The sequence below is a fragment of the Miniopterus schreibersii genome, assembly GCF_964146895.1.
Source record: "Miniopterus schreibersii genome assembly, chromosome: 19".
Taxonomy (NCBI): Eukaryota; Metazoa; Chordata; class Mammalia; order Chiroptera; family Miniopteridae; genus Miniopterus; species Miniopterus schreibersii.
The window spans coordinates 39135107-39155348 of NC_138119.1; the positions used below are offsets into that span (position 1 = coordinate 39135107).

The 20242-nt window shown below is 47.8% G+C and overlaps 1 protein-coding gene across 4 annotated transcripts in view; it reads right to left on the bottom strand.

The window, feature by feature from the left end:
* Nucleotides 1–17558, bottom strand: part of UAP1 (UDP-N-acetylglucosamine pyrophosphorylase 1) — a 29029-nt gene extending 11471 nt beyond the window's left edge. Inside the window, exons 1-5 of one of the 4 annotated variants that reach the window (XM_081121422.1) lie at nt 17405–17499; nt 14395–14542; nt 11551–11885; nt 3468–3672; nt 1241–1416 (exon numbers count right to left, since the gene is read on the bottom strand). In XM_081121422.1, coding sequence (XP_080977548.1) covers nt 1241–1416; nt 3468–3672; nt 11551–11830 — 661 coding nt within the window. In that variant the 5' untranslated portion in view covers nt 11831–11885; nt 14395–14542; nt 17405–17499. Of the gene's footprint in view, nt 1–1240; nt 1417–3467; nt 3673–11550; nt 11886–14394; nt 14543–17404 lie in introns of all 4 variants that reach the window. The other 3 variants (XM_081121424.1, XM_081121423.1, XM_081121425.1) reach the window with 3 other exon arrangements.
* Between the last annotated feature and the right edge of the window lie 2684 nt (nt 17559–20242).

Below are 20242 nucleotides of genomic sequence, written 5' to 3' on the forward strand. Positions count from 1 at the left end.
CACTATGAAGGTCCCCCAAAAATTGCTTAGTGTGGGCCAAGAAAATTCAATGTCCGCAGGAAAAAGTCAAGTGTCATCACAATGCATGAATTGAAGGTAATTTTGCATAAGCATCCAGAGAATGACATCATTAATGTAGGACAAGTTAGCCCTAAACACCATACTTTCCCTTTTAACCTGCCCTTCTAACACTTTAGCCTGTAATGTATGGTGAAATACAAAATTACATATCAGGCAATGATTGTTCCCTAACATTTCAAGCTTTATTAACATTTGTTTGATTCAAGTTGGCTCTGCATTTACAGCCCTGACAATTTCACCCATGTCAAATATAAAACTACATGAGAATTTTATACCAAATAATTTGTTTAGAAACCAGAGTAACATGGAGGTCTACGGGAACTTAAACTAAGTGCAAGTGAAAGCTTCTTCTTCCACCTCCTTTTACTGCTGCCTGATGTCCTCCTTCCATCAACAGCCTCAGCCACCGCTTAAATAACAAGAAATTAGACCACGTCCCAGATGGCACTAAGAAGAGTCAACTCTCCTGTCAGCTGAAAAGAAGTGGGAGAGAAAAGAGAGAGTTGGAAGCACCCTATTGGCACCACTGCTCATCAGCCGTCCTCCACGCATGGACCCACAGACATGAACCTGCCAACATGCTTCCTGCTCCAGTGGGGATCACACCCAGGTCACGGCTCCAGGACTGAGTGCCCTGTGCTCGCACTGCCTGGGTCTGTTTGAGGCAGAGGCCCCAAGGGCACTGTGTGTGCAGCTCTGTTTCTTGTTCTCTCCCTCAGCCTACTGAGATTATTTCTCCTGGTCATTTAGTCTCCTATCAATCATTTGAATACTATTTAAGAGGTGATACTACAGATAAACCCTAACTCAGCCTCTTACTTCTTAAATCACAGAAGGCTGACATTTTTCCACTTCAACAAAGACAGCAGCCATGAGCAGCACTACGGCAGGGCACAGGCAGAGGGAGCGAGCTCTCCAATGCCGCTCAGACTCTCTCCAGGCAGACATTCCCAAAAAGGATAAAAAGCATCCATTTCACCTATGGGCACTTTCATTTCTTAAAATCATGGCCAAATTGCAGAGAAATTAAAAATATTAACTTTTAGCATCCAAATCACCATATTAAAAAGAAAACTAAAATGTAATTACTTATGTTCGAAGCACTTAAACTAAGTGCAAGTACCATTTCTAGTCACTATTAGATAAGCAGGTTACAGACCTGGAGCCATAGAGACCCTGCCCTTCTCTTCCAAAACAATCTTCCCATCAAAAGTCATGGCCGGCAGCATCCCCTGTTGGAAGAAGACGACATTCTCCTTCTTCAGGCCGAAGTACCTGTGCCTGGTGAAGAACTCCTCCGTGGGTGCCACTGTCCTGCCGCTGGTCATGATATACCTGTGGGAAAGTACATCCTGAGGCCCATGCCATCTGGGTCAGGCACAGAAAGTCCATCCACTTCTCGAGCGGAAGGACATCTCTGAGGGACTCAACTTCCCTCAGGGAGTGTCTTCCACCCCCTTCACCCATCCTAGTACAAGACATGTCGATGGGACAACACCGCACATGCCTCCAGCAGCAGCCAACAGCCAGCTCAAGGAACCACCTGCGAGCTCTGTGAAAAGTGTATTTTAAATTAAAAACTTGTATTCTAAATAAATAGAAAAGGGTAACTGCAATACAATCTAATGATCTCTAGGGGGTTTTTTGTCAAAATTCTTAAATGGAATCTAGGCTCTGTTCACCTTCATTAAAGTCAGAGAAGTGCAATTATATGTTGTGTGGCCACAGAAATCCAGCCCATGCAGACGGCAGGGGAGGAAAAGTCCTGTCTGAAACCAACACCTAGAAACAGACACTCAAGTAACATCTGTTGGGTGAATCAATGAAGAAAATGGCATACATATGCACCACAACAGGTATCTGTCTCTGTAACAAACTGTCCTGGGCATTTTGAACTCTGGGCACAAAGGCGGGGGTGATTTAGAAGATGACAAAATGATGCCCAAGAAAAACAGAACTCCTGAGTTGTGAGGAGAGACGGAGCCAAATGACCACAGGAGGCCTGGGCTGGAAGGCATGTTGGCCACTTGATCTCCCAAAGGGATCAAAATGAAAACAGTCACAGCAGGCCAGCCTGTGTGGGAGGAGCTAGATCTGGGAGAGTCACAAAGAGCCCACTGGAAGGCACCACAGTTTCAGAAGCAACACCAACCAGACAGGAGGATCTGTCAGAGGGGAGCTGAGGACACATGGCTGCCTCTTCCTGGGCAGCTGGCCTGGGTCCAGGCAGAAGAACAGAGAAACCAGCAGAGCCTTTGTGGGTCACATGGCTCTGATTGCCATGATTAGTGCAATATCGATCGATATTGCAAGATTAGGGACTAGAGGAATCTCACACCCACAGCTGGTCCACCCCCCCACCAAACATGCTAACTTCCAAAGCTGTGGGGAAAGAGATTAAAGAGCTAAATCAAAAACTCTATAAAGATGCCCAGCTGGCATGGCTCAGCAGTTGAGCACTGACCTATGATCCAGGAGATGACCTATGATCCAGGAGATCAAGGTTTGATTCCCCATCAGGGCACATGCCTGGGTTGCAAGCTCGATCCCCAGTAAGGGATGTCCAGGAGGCAGCCAACTGATGACTCTCTCATCATTGATGTTTCTCTCTCTCTCTCCCCCTCTCCCTTCCTCTCTCTGAAATCAATAAAGACATATTTAAAAATGAAGATCTTCTCTTTAAAAAGAAACAAAAAACAAAAAAACTCTATAAAGAGCGAGCAGAATTTCCCAAAGGAGAGAAACCCTGGGCCAGGCAGGCCCTGAGAACACACGTGCCCGTACCCCAAGCCCCAAGTATGACCCACCACAGAGAAATTAGTGGAGCTTTCAGCTGAGGGGGTGAAGGGGGTTCAGGAAGGCTAGATAACCTGGTACTTAAGAATATGAGTTCCTAGACTAAGAGAACCCACTGAAAACAGCCCCACACCATGTTGTCATGAAATTTCAGATACTGAAGATAAGGAGAGACCCTAAATGCTTTCTGAGAGAGAAAAAGAGATTGGGAATCAGAATGGCAATGGACCCCTCAACAGCAATGCTGGAAACCACAGAGCAATGCTTCCAGATTTCAAGGATTTGAATGTTCAATTGATATTCTACACACAAACTACCAATCAGTATGAAGTTTCTAGACTGAGAGAGCCCACTGGAACCAAAGGGACTCAGGTCAGGATGCAGAGGTTGGAGATGGGTGCTCACTGTTCCTTTAGGCTACAGTGACCACCTATCTAGCTATAATACGTGTTACTTTTAATATATATGATAAATTACAACTCCCAAGAAAACCAGTAGTACCGGGAAATAGATCTGCTTAGGAATAAGGTTCGCATGCATTCTGAGTATTTTAAACCAACACGTGTGGGGACCCCCAATGAGCCTCTTACCACGGAATGGTGCATTTGTTGCCATAGCATTTCTCAGCTAACTGCTGAAGCTTCAGGATTCGCTCCGCTTGAATCTGGAAAAGGGTCTTATGCGATGGCAAGCCAACATCATACATCCCCTTGGGGTATGCAACACCGAGCCGTGTCCCCTGCCCACCAGCTAGAAGAAGAACTGCCACTTTGCTCTGAGAAATCTGGAGAAGGCCTAGGAAAGAAAACACTGCATCACAAAAGCTCTATAACCCAGAACTTTAAGATCAATCCCAAAGGTCACCCTCCCCCATACCCAACAAGGGCTCCACACATGATCACGGGTGATGCTCCTTAAAATATCTTTATTATTAAAAATTAATTTGTACAACCCAACCAAACAACAAATAATATACTTTAATGAATAGTTTTCTTTATGATAATGTTGGAAGGCAAAGACCAAGAGATGTTACGAATGTCTTACAAGTACTGACTACTAGGTAAGTCAAGAAACAGACAGGATAAAGAGGATGCTCTTGAACTACCTCCAGACTATAAATCAATCAATAATAAGTAATCAATCAATGAGCATGCAAATATCCTAGGCAAGCTGCCATGCAGTAAACATAAAGAACATCAGCCACAATGGCTAGAAGCTAGGCTCTGGAGTCAGGATGCCTGGGTGTGAAACTCACTTGACTCGACGTGCTAAGGGATGTGCCTGCAAAATGAAAGGAGGCGGCTGGGGGATGGACATGTTCTATCTTTTGACTAGGGTGATGGTTACATCAGAGTATAAATTTGTTAAAACTCCTAAGACTAGTACATTAGTGTATATAATTACACTCCAATAAAATAGCTTAACATGCCTTTTTAGTGGGCCATCCAAAGCAGCAGCAGGAAGTGAGAACGAGTCTTTCTGCTGCTGGTTTATTTTGGGCACTGGGAGCTGGTCGGTCAGTTTTCACCAGCTGAATGTTCAGCAGTAAGTGATAACCAACCACAGTGCTTGAATAAAAATTTTATTCTTAACATCAAAATAATTCAAGATGGATTTAAGATCCAAATGCAAACAAATGAAAGTGTTATTCAAACACAGAGGCTTTCGGTTTGGATTTTTTTTTAAATCAGCTCAATCTCTCTGCCTACCATGTCTAAGAGCCACTTCGTGCTCACACTAAGGTGATGTCTCAGCACCAGGCAGGGTGACTGGGGGGAGGAGACAGTGTGGATGCTTGGAAGCTGGAAGAGCTAGGAAGTGTCAGGTGAGATAAAGCACTAACGGATGGCTTTTGTTCTTGTTTCTTGAATTTCATACTTTCATTAAAGTTCTCAGAAACTCTGTGAACAAAGCCGGCCACTGGCCACAGCTGTAGGCCAAGCCGGGGCTGAAAGGTGGGGTGGTGGTGAGTATCAATTATTGTTATTTTCATATCCTTAGGTAATGTGGGTTTGTCTAACTTACCAGCTTTGTGCTTTACATGTTTTTGATATACTAATACATGGAGAACATAAAGTAATATCCTAAATAAGTTCATTATAAAATGGGAACTGTCCCCAGTCCTGGCTGTACAATCTGTCTACATTAGAAAATAAGTATAGCCCAAGGACATTATTCAGCAAATTTATTTTTTTTTTCAATCAAAAAATTTAAAAACACATTAGATTTTTCTGTAATGTCCCCTTTGATATGAAGCTGACTTCAGCTACCCGACAGGGCTCACTCCCCACCACTCCATGCACCTCTCATCGCACCCCGACAGTTAACGGGTACATACTGCTCCATCACTATGAGGATGGACAACTTCCCCTTTTCCTGTTTCTTTCCTGCCCTTTCTCCTCTTTCCACTGAATTTACCAGACATTGTGCTGCCTTTTCCTTAATCTCTTACCCACCACCCTAAAAGGAAAGAGAGGCTGCCAGGCAGGGAAGAGCCCATGCTCTCCCAAACTTGCCACACACTGAACTTTCCAACAGCATTCCAGACCTGAGTCTCCTACATCCCATCACCCTGTGAAACAGACTGACTGACAAGAAGCAACTTAAGGGAGTAGGGAGCCATGGAAGGCAGTTGTGGAAACTGCTTTACATTTGTGTATTCCCTGAGCTATCAAAGAAACATGGTTTCTAAGGAGTAAACTTAATTCTACTGTCTTTGACCCAAAAGCATTGTTTTAAAATACAAGTCCACAATCCCTTACCTACCGTGGGGGATACTTGTCTCAGAATGCAGAACCTCTCAAAACTTAGGAAAGGAATACGGCCACGTAGCGTGTTCATTCTGCCCCCAGCAGAGCTGAGAGCACTGAACCATACTGAGTGTCTGGTCATGTCAGGTTCTGTGCCATTTAGAACTGCAGATAGACCACTTTGGTCTGTCCCAACCCACGCAAACCTCCACAGGTGTCAGAATGAAAGACATGTCTGAACATGCCCCCAGAGGCCAGTCTTGCTGTTGTGTTTTCTTCCAACAGGACATGTGTTTGAGTTGCTTCATGCTGATGTGGCTCGAGCCATCCCTTCTGTGTCTTACTGTCACCTTCAGTCCCTTGGCTGCCTCCCTGTGAAAGGTAAGAGCCAGGCTCCTAGCAGCTGGTGTCTCCCTCCTCCTTGCCTGGTGGATATTCAGCATCCATCAGGTTTTTTACAGGTTCCAGTCAGTTATCCAACATCACTGTATAAAATTCCTCCTCCTTGGGTCAGTGCCCTAAACTACTACTTTGTTCCAGCTTTCCAAATGTTCCCATTTTGAAGCTTTGCTGCCCAGCAGCTCACAGAGGCCTCATTCTTTATCCAAATAAATGGTACATGTTTGTTTCTGAAGCCCGTGTCTATCAGACTTTCCTCAGTTCTCCTCTCTGTCCATGGGCCTGACAGCCCACCCATCACCATGTCTCCAGAGTAGCCATGAGGGGATGCCTGCCGGGACACAAGTCCAGGCACATCACACATACATCTCATTGCCATCCAGCCACACCTGCTGCAGTGACAAGCAGCACAGTCCACCCTACCTGCGATAAAAAGGTCCTGCACTAACTTCTGCTCATGCGTCTCACTCTCAAGCGGACAGAAAGTCGAGAGGAAAGAAACCATCCCCAGAAAGTCAAGGCCAGCTGCAATCAGGAAATAACTGCAGCTACAGCTGTTGTTGACAATATCAAGTTGCTACTACAATAAAACTGCAATGTTTACCAAACCTGTGTCACACTCCCTGGCCGGTTTGGCTCAGAGGTTAGAGCCTCGGCCCTTGGGCTGAAGGATCCTGGGTTTGATTCCAGCCAAAGGCACATACCTTGGTTGCAGGCTCAATCCCTGGCCCTGGTCTGGGCTCATGCAGGAGGCAAATAATTGATGTGTCTCTCTCACATCGATGTTTCTCTCTCTCCCCCCTCTTTCTCTGAAAAACAGTGGAAAAAATATCCTCGGGTGAGGGTTAAAAAAACAACAACAAACACTGTGTCACACAAGTTAGTGTCTGTCTCACAATGACAGATACATTCTGCTTCAAAGTCGGGGCCAATAAAATTCAGTCAGCCTTTTAGTTACATGGCAATAGTAATGATTTCAAATTGGGTGTCATAACATAAATTTCACATGGGAGACCGCACCCACCTAAAATGTTATCTGAGTATAAATGTACTTAATCCACGCACCAGTTAGGAAATTATGAACTACTCCTATTTCAAATCTGCAGATATAGGAAAAACCTGAAAAATACATCAGTATGTCATCCTATCTTCCCCTTACAGGACACAAGAGTTAAAGTCTCCTACAGCAGGCACCTCGACACAGACCAAATCAGGTTTCAAACAAAACACCAAGGCAGAGGGGCCATTTCCAGGTTGGGTCCATGCCCCTCTCCCTGGAGTCACAAGCACCTTTCCCAGCAGCATTCATAGGAGGAGGGAGAGTCTGCAGTGACGTGTCAGCTCTAATGCTTCCTGGGCAATATCCGGCTTGGACAAGTTCCTTTCACACACCTTGACTTGGGCACCTGCCTGACCCTGGGAGGGCGCACAGGTACTGAAGTGGAGGCTGCCAGATTTTCCTCCTAAACAGTCAAACCCAGGGATGGGGGAAACAGGCTGCTCCACGAGGAGAGAGAAAGAGGGCGAGTCTGAGCGGGCACTTTAAGTCGTTAATATTTAATCACAGCTGAAGCTATGATTTTACAGATTAGCTATTTCCCCCAAAATGTTAAACACATTTTTGAGCACGTTAGTTAAACAGACTAATCAAGGAAATCTCTACTTGAGCCAGTTTTAATTACCAGGGGATTATTGTGAATTTCATTAGGTATAAAAATGACATTGTGAGCAGTAAGAAAATGTCCATGCTGCTGAACTCTATGAGGGTGAAATAACATGATGTTGGAGGTTTGCCTTAAAATACAACAGCACAGAAAAAGAGGGATGAAGCAGCAATAGCATAGTTTTGATAATTATTTAATCAAGGTGATGCATATGTGGGAGTTCATTACACTGTTTTTCTCTCTAAATATCTGTTTCAAAATACGCTTGAAATTTTTCATAATAACATATTCTTAAAGCAAGATACAAAATTATACACAAACCATAATCGTGTGTGTGTGTGTGTGAAAATACCATAAAATATTACCACTGAGTATTTGTCTCTGGATTGTGGGATGGCATAAATTTCTATTTTTGCCTCTGTAATTTTTAGTTATTTTCCAACTTCTCCAAAATAGGCATGTGTTACTTTTAAAATAAAATAAATCTGTTAAAAATGTCACTGCAGCCCTGGCCAGTGTGGCTCAGTTGGAGAGCTGTCTCGTATACCACAAGGTTCTGATCAATGTTCTCTCTCACATCGGTATTTCTTTCTCTCTCTCTCTCCCTTCCCCACTCTCTAAAATCAATAAGCATATCCTCAGATGAAGATTAAAAAAAAAAAGTCACCGCACTAAATCTCAGAAAATGTCAAGGAGGCCACCTTCTGAACACATTTTTCTAGACAACACATTCACTTTCTACCTCAGCACTGCATGGGAGAGAACCACCCTTAAGATCAATTTTTCAAATGTCTCATAGGTAAAAAAGGCTAATACTGAATATTAATTTGCTATTATAAAATCAAAAGATTTTTTTGTGCTTAGTTTGAGCATGTGTTTATTTAAAAAGAAAAGGGGTGGTTATTAAGCAAATATACTTTCCCATTGTGAGTGTCTTTATTAAATGACTCCTGGTCGAAGCTTCTACCTCTCTGTCAAGAGCTCAGCCTGTGAGACAGCTTCGGCTGCTCCATACCTTGCAGAGCATGTCTAGGCTTAGCACAAGCCCCCTCATCAACAGGGAGCACTGTGGCCATGCACACACTTATCCTTCAGAAGTAATTCTCCACCCCAGGTGGCTCATGTCCACTATCACGTCAGAGCCACCAGACACTCTGGGATCACTGCCCAATGCTTCTATCTGCCCCATTCCTAGAGGAGTAAAAAACTCTCTCTCATACGGTTATCAGGTCTTCCTATTTCCTGAAATACAGCATCAGTCTTCACAATGGCAGTCTCCTCCCTGTGACAACTGCCTGTGGAGCCTCACTTTGTCACGAATCTGTACACGGAAGTTTCTGGCTAAGTGAAGAGGATATGAAGTCAGTTACAACGTCTCTCCACGCCTACTGTTTAAATCACAAATAAACACTGTTCCCTGACATTACGCCAAAAGGAAGTTTGCTTTGTACTTCTTATACTAGGCTAGACTGTCATAGCTCCAGTCTTTAGTTTAAAGGAAAAGTCATCAATGTAGACTAGTTTTACAGATTCCAACAAAAAGGTCACAAAAAAGACTCAAATTACAGGAAGCCTTGATAGGTGCTCATAGTCCCCGTTTTACAAGCTCAAAGCCTTGGGTTTCCATAAGAGTTCATTCTAACACTTCACCCTCGTAAAACTGCAAAGAGAAATACTGGCAGCTGGGATACTCCAGGGTAAGTAGAGGCCCGTGTGGCTTCTGATTGGAGTAGCAGACTTTTAGAAACGCAGGGAAGGAGGAAGGATTGCAAATCCACAGTCAGCAGGGGTCATGGTACCACCACAGTTAACAGTATCTCCATCCAGAAGGCCCATTCGGAAGCCACTCTCTCACCGCTCAGTGGTGAGCCCTCCTCTCAGTAAGAAGCTAGGTTACTCACAGCCAAGCATTTTAGAGTTGCCTTTGCAGATAGTCCAACTAATTTCAATGTTTTTTCATCTCTAACCTCTTTTAAATAAAACTCATGCAAAGATCAGATACAGATAAAACGAGTCAAGTAGAATTGCTCCTGTAGTGGGAGGTGAAGGGGTTGGAGACCCACCTATTTAGACTCTGCTCCCCCACCCTAAATGAGACACAAGACAGTTTCCTAGGAGTAGAAGCTCTAGGGCTCTTTGGAGCACATTTTGAAAACCAGTAAATCTGTAAGCCCAGAGAAAGATACGGAGAGCTATACAGAAGGTTGATAATGGCAATTATCTTTCTTTTTTTGTGAGGGGCAGGGAGTGCCAAACAACAAAATAAGAACAGCCATGCCCTCCCGGCTGGTGTGGCTCAGTGGTTAAGCCTATGAACCAGGAGATCATGGTTCAATTTACAGTCCGGGCACACGCCTAGGTTGTGGGCTCGATCCCCAGCAAGGCGTGTGCAAGAGGCCGATCAATGACACTCTCTCATCATTGATGTTTCTCTCTTTCCCTCTGCCTTCCTCTCTCTGAAATCAATAAAAACATATTGGAAAAAAAAACCAGCCATGCCCTGGCTGGTTTTGCTCACTGGTTAGAGCATCGGCGCACAGACTGAAGGGTCTCGGGTTTGATTCTGGCCAAGGGCATGTACCTCGGTTGCAGGCTTGATCCCCCGCCCCAGTCAGGATGCGTGCAGGAGGCAACCAATTGATGTGTCTCTCTCACATTGAAGTTTCTTTCTCTCTCTCTCCGCCCCCTTCCACTGTCTCTGAAAAGCAATGGACAAAATATCCTCAGGTGAGGATTACCAAAAAAAGAGCCGTGTGTAGTGCAAATGCAGACCCGCAAGATTGTATCCGTAATACTACTGCACATCGAGGACAGTAAACGTATATAATCAAGTACTAGGCTGTGGTGGGAGCAAGTAAAAAAGGATCTGATGAGGTTACAGGCAATTTCTCCATAGTATTCCTGATATTTTGATATTACTTTTGCAATAATGTTTTTTAGGAAGGAACAGAATCAGTCCAGCCTTTTCACTGAGAAGATGAGGCCCGATCTGACGGGGAACAAGCACAACACTCAAGGGTATAGGCTGCGCTGCTAGTCAGCCTTTTACTCAGAAAGGGGTAGACTAGAAAAAGCACAGCTCTTAACTCCACCAAAAAAGCAAGATTTGAGCTATTTTCTCATTCTCAAAAGCATTAACTAGTACTAGTTATTGGGACAGTTCATGATCTGCTTTAGAAGGAAAAGCATCGGGCAATTCAACAAACATTATTTACCAACTAGTAACTCAAAACCCTGTTCTAAGTGCTACATGACACATAGCCGAGCAGGACATGGCATGGCTGCTCTGCAGGTCACAGTGCAGTGAAGACAGGTGTAAACAGTTCTTACCACAGGTGGAATGAAAGAGAAGCCTGGACAAATAACTGCAACTTAGGACACAGAAGTCAAGGTCAGACAGTGCATGGTGGGGCTTAGAGAAGGGGTATGAGTTCCCCACGTGGCAGAGCTCAAGAAAGGGCCTCACAGGTGGCCCAAAGGCTGGCCCTCTCAGGGCAAGCATGAGAAGAGGAGGGAGGCACAACAAATGTTCGGAGGAGAACCGTCTGGCCTGCCTAACGACGTGCGGCCAGCAGCATGGAGAGAAAGAGCGGAGGCAGGGTTGAAGGGCACATTCAGGCCAGGTGGGGACAGTGTTTATAGTTCAAGCAGCATAAACATGTAACTTGTGCTTCGGGAAGAAAACCTAGAAGTACGAAAACTGAGGAAGGAAGAGACTAGAGGCAATTTAAGACTTGAAAGAGGAGTGGTTCGAATCGGGCACCAGGAATGAACAGAGAACGCAGGGACCAACAATGGGAGACACTGCACAGTCAGCGCATCTCACCCAAACCTCGGAACAAACCATTCACTGCCAGTACCTTCACTCTCCCAGGCCTGGAGCTGGTCTTGATCCCTAGTAGCACTGCCCAGCACCTCCCGGGGCACAGCTTCCATCCGCGCATCCACCTTCTCTTGCTGGGAGGACTGGTTAAATCCTTCAGTGGCCTTTTGGAAAAAGATGTTCAGCTCCTCAAAGTTCATGGCCTGGAGCTCTGAATATAGTTCTATCTGCTGGGCTTTGTCCAGCTCATCCCAGAACTGTAGCAGGTGTTCCTGTCCAGCTTTGGACAACCTGAGTTTGAGGTCACTGACATTCATGATGCTCTGGGCACCAAGCTCTGTGAAAACAGGTGTGATTTCTGCACCTAGAAACCTACAAGAGAAAAGAAATCAACTGCAGGTCAAAGTCCAGCCTCAAAACCTGATGAGTTTTTCCTAAAATGAACTTCTGCCTTCCCGCCAGTGTCTGTAAGGCACCCAAGTTGTAAGACAACACTTCCATTATATCCCGGGCACTGCACTAAGCACTTCACCTACATGGTCTCATTCAGTTGTTGGAGCTAGGACAGGAGCCCAGACTGAATCCCGGCTCATCCGCTACCATGTGTAGTTACCTCTCCTCTGTACAATTCCTCTGACCATAAGCTGCCACTAAAAGAATGTCTGACAGCCTAATATTTCGAGTGTTCTCCTTTTATCTCTAATGATGGCAATAACTCCACTGTATTCAGAATACAAGACTTGAGAAAACAGGACCACCTATACTCATGAAAAATATTTTATTTCAACAGCAACTTCTGCAGAGAAGGGATAAAAACATGTGCATTATCTTTACTAAAAACTGAACCCTTAAGGGGACAAGCAATACACACAGAGCCAATGGGTAAGACAATGTTTTTTAAGAGCATCTGTGATAATACAACAAAACATTAAACTGACTAGCACTAGAAGAGAACGGGGAAACAGGCAATCAGCTAGGTTATCAGAGAAAATGAAAGAGTTCACAGTGGAAGGAAGCACACACAGCTGTGCCTGGAGGGCTAGGCAGATGACAAAGATAAGATTAGGAACAGGCACAGCTGGTGGCCACCAGAAGCAGGCATGTGTGGGAGGCAGGGCAGTAAAATGTGGGCATTTTATGTGGAATGATGGGAAGGGACATGGGTAGGGCTGAACCAAGAAGGGTTCTGAAGATTAAGTAGAGAGATTTAAACCTGAAGGCGAATAACAGGAAAAGGAACCCAACAGCATGTTTCTAAACCGGCAGCGTCACCTGCTTCAGAGACAACAGAGAGAACAGAGGCCTAGAGAGAAGACAACCAGAAGCAGAAAAACAAGGGACGACAATGCAGTACAATGAACCAAAGGCGATGGGAGGGAGGGAGGGAGGGAGGGAGGGAGGGAGGGAGGGAGGACTGTGAGGTGAGGTCGCTGTGAAGAATCATCACTGGACGGAGACTGCTCAGCTCAGACCTGAAGGATAGAGGAAAAGACATGAAGGCACCAAGGAAACAGCCCACTGTATGCCACAGTGAGACTGGTGAGGCAGTGTCCACGCAGTTCAAACAGTATCTACCTGGGCAGGACCACCGCACATCAAACACCATCTACAACGCAGAGGCAGCACCATCCTAACTGCCCTGCAGAAACTGTGTCTTTAATCCTCAGAACGACTGCAGACACTGCTACTAGGATCACTTTACAGGAAGAAATGGAGCCACAGAGACCACTTTCCCAGGGCTCCCCACTAGTGAGCGCTGGGATTCCAATCTCAACAGATGACTCTCAAAGTCATGCTCTTAACCATCAAGCTGCACTGCCTGTCAGGAGAAGAAGACTATCCGTGTGCCTGTGCGTGTGTGCATATAAAAGAGAAAGGTGGCAAGAAAGACACATTCATATGGCATTTATTCAGAAATAGACAGACACAACTGATGTTCTTGTAGCTGACTTGCTTTGCAAAAACGTCAGTGAAGTGGAGAAAGGAAAAAGAGGCACAGGACACACAGTGAGGAACTTCACAGGACAGGTAAACACTTCCTTTTAAAAGCACTGTTTCTCTTTATTCTACACTGGGAATGTTGAGCAAAACCAGAAACTTCTCGGAAGTGACTTTAACAGTGTTCACTCAAAAATAAACTTGGGAAAGACATTATAATCCAACAGAGACAGACACAGAACTTCTAGATATTTTTCTCTTAGCTAGATGACCCCCAAAACTGAAGTAACAGACTGGCTCCACGATTCCTCTTATAAAATCCACTTCTCATTACATGAGCAGGTAAGACTGAGTGTGTTCTATTCACAGCTTATATTTTGTTTGTTATTTAGATCTACTTCGGGGACAGAATACTCGAATGTGAAAGGAATGGTACCCCCTGTAAAACACACTTTCCTAGTTACCACTGATTCATACCCACACTGAGGCTTGTACATGAAGTGAAAATGAGAGCCTGCTGATTATGAGTGGGACGCGGCTCTACCGTGCTGTCACCTCAGACCCCAACCCACCCTCCATGTCCTTCCTTCAGTCTCTTCCATCTCTAGGAACCCAGCCATCCTCAGAAGCCCCTCACACACTGCATCCAGCCTAAAGTGAGTCTTTATGGGTTGGGGAACCAAACAGAACCAACTTTTACTCCTGATTCTATTGCTTGAGCCAAGGAGCAGATGCGTTCAATAAAATTTCCCTCACAAGGCTCAAAGGCATAAACAAAATAACCCTTACAACCAATGAGAAAATGAGGCTCAAAGAGACTAAGTAATTGCCCTAGAAGACAGAAAAACAGGAATTCCAACCCAGAATTTTGACCCTGGCCCTAATGCCTAAGACCTTTCCACAATACGACAATGTCTCTCATAAAAGCAGAGGAAATACTAACCATTCAGCTCAAGGTCTCACATGCAATTGGGGTAGTAACCAGCATGGGCTCGGGGTCAGACTGGCTGGGGTGATGTCCCAGCTCCTGTCTCCTAACTTTGCGACCTTGAGCAAGTTATTTAGTCTTCCTGTGCCTTGATTTTCCTCATCTGCAAAGAAAGGACAAAGACAGTACTGTCTTGTAAGGTGAAGAGGACTGAGGTATTAATACAATGCAAAGCACTTAACCATCCCTGGCACCTAGGAAGCCCTGTCTCCGTCCTCTAGTCTAAAATGCAGTGTGCTCCAGACCGCTGAGCCACAGCCTCCTGAACACAAGCACAGCCATTACCAGAGTCGGGCTTTGGAGGATGAAGGTTGTCTCAGGCTACAAGAACTGAGAGAAAAGTCCAGTCAGTGAGAACAGAACTAACAATAACTGAATCAATGTGTTCCAGAACAGGAACAGTGCTTCAAAAGGCTGGATTTTCATCAGGATGGTAGTTTTGCTAGACGAAAGATGGCAGGCCCACAGCCACCTCCTCACAACACGTATAAACAGCTTCCTCTAACCGTTTCCTTGAATATGCAAAGATGCATCGAGAGGCTTTTAGAAGGAAAACTTTGAAACTTCCATTGCCATTAATTCACTCAACAAATATTTCATGAGTACTTTGGTCAGCCAGGTGCTCATCCAGGTGATAGGAACACAGCAGTGGGTAAAGCAACTATATGCATGCCCACACTCCAGCACCAGAGATAGTAACAGTGTCAGGAGTGTGATAAGGCAAGTGCTATGAAGAAAAGCAAAGCGGGCCCAGCCAGTGTCGCTCAGTGGTTGGACATCGACCCATGAACCAGGAGGTTCCGGTTTGATTCCTGGCCAGGCCACATGCCTGGATAGTGGGCTCGATCCCCAGTAGGGGGCATGCAGGAGGCAGCTAGGAAGTTTCAAAGTTTTCCTTCTAAAAGCCTCCCAATGCATCTTTGCATATTCAAGGAAACGTTTAGAGAAACCTATTCATATGTGTCGGTGAGAAGGTGGCTGTGGGTCCATCATCTTTCATCTAGTAGAACTAGATGTTTCTCTCTCACCGATGTTTCTCTCTATCACTCTCCCTTTCCTCTCTCTCTAAAATCAGTTTTTTTAAAAAGAGAGAAAGAAAAGTAAAGCGTGATGGGGCTAAAGAGCAGGGGCTGGTGGTAGGTACTCCAGACAGCGGTGTGGTGAGGCAGGGCCTCACTGAGACCTCAGTGATCAGCATCTTGGGGAGGAGCCTCCAGGCTGAGGAACCTTCAGCAGCAGCAGCCACAGGACAGGCAGGTGCTTGGCCTGTTCAAGGCAGGCAGGAAAGTTGATGCAGCTGGAGCAAGGTGATCAAAGCAAAGGGTGACAGGAAACGAGGCTAGAAAAATGAGCAGAGGCTACTTCACTAATGCCCTGTGGTCAAGGCAAGGACATTGGGGCCCGGGAAGCCAGTGGGGAATTTGGAGCAGGGCAATATCTTGGTCTGGCTCAGGTTTTAAAGGGTCATTCTGCTGCTCTGTGGGAAAAAAGACCATAATGAAGGCCACATGGAGCCAGCAGTCGGGGAACTACCCAATCATCTGTGAACGAGAGATGACGGTGGCTCTGTGCGATCAGTGGTAAAGGCAGTTCTTAGGGTGGACCTAGAGGACTGGGTCACAGCTCAAGACTGGAGTAATAGAATCACAGGCATCAAGCAAAGACAACTCTAGGCAGTGTCCCATATCCTGAGTGGGGACACACAGGACAGGCACCGACTTTGGGATGCATGCAGAGTGGGAGGGTAGATCTCCACGCTGGGTCACGGTCAGCTGGAGATGGGAGTTCAGAGGTCATGGTCATACAGGACGCTGCTTGCGAGCTCAAGAAGATGCCCAAGGAGGGCAGGCAGAAACAGAGCAGCCTTAGGAAAGTCCTCCTGGATGGAAAAGTTTAATGTGAACCTGTCTCTAGCGGTCTTTTCTATACGGGGTAATTTCAAAGCTAAGTAACGGCATCCTAGCTCCTGAAACCTATGCACATGAATAGGAAGGCCTTTTAATTCCTCGGCTGTCCGAGGTCGGGGAGGCGAGGCAGGAGGCAGGAGCCAGGAGCGAAGAAGAGGAAGCCCTCGCGCCCCCCCCCCCGCACCTCCCGCAGCCTGCGCCGCCGCAAGCACAGTGTCACCACACTTCGGGTAACGTCCAACTTCTAAGGAGCCCTAGATGCCCACCCGGCTTCACGTGCCAATCAGACAGCTCTGACCCCAGCCCCGGCCGGCCCGGCCGCGGGGCCTACGGCCAGGGGGACCTCCGAGGCGCGCGCGGGCCCGCGTCCAACAGACAGACGGCCTGCCCGCGACTGTCCGAGGCGGACGTGCGGGGCCAGGCAGGGCCGCTCCCCGCCGGTGCCGACCCGGCAGCGGACGGAGTCTCCACGGGCCACCGCAGTTTGCAAAAGACGAAGATGCGCGAAGTGCGGACAGAGCCTGAAGCTTGTGTCAAAAGATGGCAGCTGCGGGACCACCGGCTCCGGGACGCAGCTTCCTCAGCGACGCAGGGCCCGCGGCCGGCAGGGAGCCCCGCACGCCCGGGCCCGGCGCGCCTCTGGCCCCGCGGGCACTCAGGGGGCCGGCCCGAGGCCGCCGAGCGCACCCCAACGTCCCGCCACCGGGCGCGGCACGTCCCGCCCGCACGCGTCCCGCAGCCACCGCGACCTGACGCCACATCCCCGCCACGTGTCGGGGCCCTCGCGTCCCTGCGCTCCGCCGCCCTCCGCGCCCCCAGCGCCGTCCACTCAGGCCGGGGGGTGCGTGGGCTCCGCGCCGCGGTCACGTCCGGGGGCAGCGCCCTCGGAACCGCTGTCACCGCTCAGGACCCGGCTCGTGGGCACCGCCACCCCTGGCCCCGATTCCCGTAACGGTCGCCGGCCCCGTCCCGGTCCTCGGAGGACCACCGGCGCCGCCCCGCGCCTCGGCCCGTCCCGCCCGCTCGGCCCTCCCGGCAGCGCGGCCCCAGCGACCGACCTCGCGCCACGGTGTCCGCCCGGCTGGCTCGGCGGCCCGCGCCGCTTCGCATTTATACCGCGGCCGCGGCGGGCGGGCGGGCGGCGGGCGGGGGCTGGGCCGGGGCCGGGGCCGGGCGGGGAGCGCCGCCGCCAGCCCGCCCTCAGGCCCGACGCGGCGCGGAGCAGGAAGCGCCCGCGGACACGTCAGCGCCGCCAGCGCGGGGGGCGGGGCCTGCGCGTCACTCGGCCCTCGGACCAATGCGGGCGGCTCTGGGCGTGCGCCGCTCGCGGCCCCGCCCCCGCGCCCCAGCCCGGCCCCGCCCCGCCCCGCGCCCCAGCCCAGCCCCGCTGGGGACCCGGCGCCGGCGCTGCGGCTGGGCGGCGGGCTTCTCCGGGGCTGCGGCAGGCGCGGGTTTCCTGGCGCGGGTTTCTGCGGGCGCGCCGGCGCCCCGGGACTGCGGGCTCCACTCTCCCGGGTGCCGCGGCGCCCCGAGGGCCGTCTCGCGGTTCTCGGCCCTAAGCGCCTGAGGCCCGGCCCGCTCGCCCCGGCACGAACGAGCGTCGCTGGAGACGCGGCGGGCGGCCCGGAGACTAGGTGACGGCCTGAGCGCGTCGGCCCCGCGCGGTCCAGGGCCGCGTTGACTGTCGTGCACCGATGGGCCTGCCCCAGCCTCGGGTGCAGGGAGACGGGCGGGCCGGGAGACGCGCGGGCCGGGAGACGCGCGGGCCGGGAGACGGGCGGGCCGGGACATGCGCGGGCCGGGAGACGGGCGGGCAGCTGCGTGCTGGGGCTCGGCCCTTAGAAACCGCGGGTACGTTTGAAGTCTGGTTGCACTTCGCACGGTTTTGCAAGAAGTCCACCCTTAGATTTAACAAGACACATAAGGAATTCCAGGCAGTTAGGTGCCTTTCTTCCAACTTGAGTGCAACAGGCCTTTGTCAGTTGCAAAATTAAATCGCCTCTGCATCAAGAAACAGATTCACACTGGGTGATCGGCTGGCGGTTTACATTCGGGAATTTGAACACTTTCATCTCTCACGACCCCAGAAGGTCGCCCATTATCTGCAGACAGATTTCCAGCTTCCTTATTGCTGTGATCTCTGGCAAGCTCAGTAGCTCTTGGGCACCAATTTTCTCCTCTATAAAATACAAACAAACAAACAAATACCCTTAGGGTTGTTGTGAGGATTAAACTGGGAAACACAAGTAAGGAATATAGAACAGAGTAAATACTAAATAAACTTAACTTTTGATATCTGAGTGCTTCCTTGGTGTCAAGGCACTGTTCCAGCCCCCGGACACTCCAATACCTCACCTTCATCTGGAAAGCCTTTTGTTGCCTGGATGCCTGATGCCATGAGGAACATTTCTCTTAAATCTCCCATGATAACTGAAAAGAAAAACCACTCCGTGAATGATGCCCAGGTCCCACATAGACCTAGAAGCCTGCCCACAAAGTCACCTTCCATGAAGGGAAGAGTTTAAGACAGTTGCTTTCCAAAAATATACTGATTGTTACTCTTCCACATTCCTACTCCTTGAGAAAGAAATACAGAGGGCTTAGAAAAATTAGAACTGGGAGACACATTCGAAATCACAGCTCAGCCCTTATAAGGTATGTGTCATTTGACCTTGCTAAACCCCAATTTCCTCCTGTATAAAGAGGACAATGCCTACTTCACATGGGTGTAGTAAATGTTTAATGAGGAGGAATCTGAGGTAGGGTGTGGAGTGCTACAGGCATTCTATAAATCCTAGATAAATGCACAAATAAAGAGCAAAAACACTATTAAAGAGTCTCTTTTTTTAAAAAAAAGGTAGAATTGGAGCCCAGCACAAGTGTTTTCAACGAACTATTACAAAATCAAATTTTTATTTTTACCTTTTCCTGAATTTTTTTTCTAGTTCCTTAATCTCATCTTGCTAGATAAATACCTGGACACTTCTCACAAAGAAGAGTTATTTCTACACTTTAAAACCTTTTTTATCTACATGGCCTTTTAAGAGCTAATGGCAAGGAGCATTGCCTGATGTTCCCTCTGGCCATGAAGGTAACGCAATCAGAAAAGAGTAAGTGGAACTACCCTGATTTTCAAATGACATGAGTGTGCTGTGTCACTGGGAAACCCTGGAGAATCAGTGAGATGAACTCTGGCTATGAGGATCAGTGATAAGATTCAATCAAAGATGGCAGCAGGGCAGCAGGGACGCACTGACCAGACAGAAGTCAGTAGTGTTCATATACACAAGCAATACCTACTTGGAGGACACAATGATAGAGAAAATCCCACTTACAATAGCAACAAAGAATATTACATAATTAGGTATAAATCTAACACAAGACGTGCAAAACCCGGGTGAGGAAAACTGTAAAATGCTCCTCCACAAGGTACTTTATCAAATGGAAAAATACCCCTAGTTCATTTATTAATTACACTCCTTGTTAAATTATAAATTTCTAAATTAGCTAAGTTGATACTAAAGTGGTCATGGAAAAAGAAACATGAAAGAATGGCTAGGAAAACACTGAAAAAGAGAAGCTACAATAAGAAGCCTACCGATCATCAAAATATGCTGAGAAGGCTCTATAATCAAAACAGTGTGGGACCTGCACATGGATAGACTGACCAGTGGAACAGACTAGATGGCCCAGAACAGGCCCAAGTACTCTCTCATAAAGGAGGCATCTCAGACCACTGGAACAAAAATTTGACTTTTTAATAAGCAACTGAGGAGCCACTTGGAACAAGATAAGAACAGACCCATCTTCACACCATTCACAAGAATAAACTTCAAATACAGGAGAGATCTAAGTGTTAACTATGGAATCATACAAGTACTAGAAGGCATGGAATA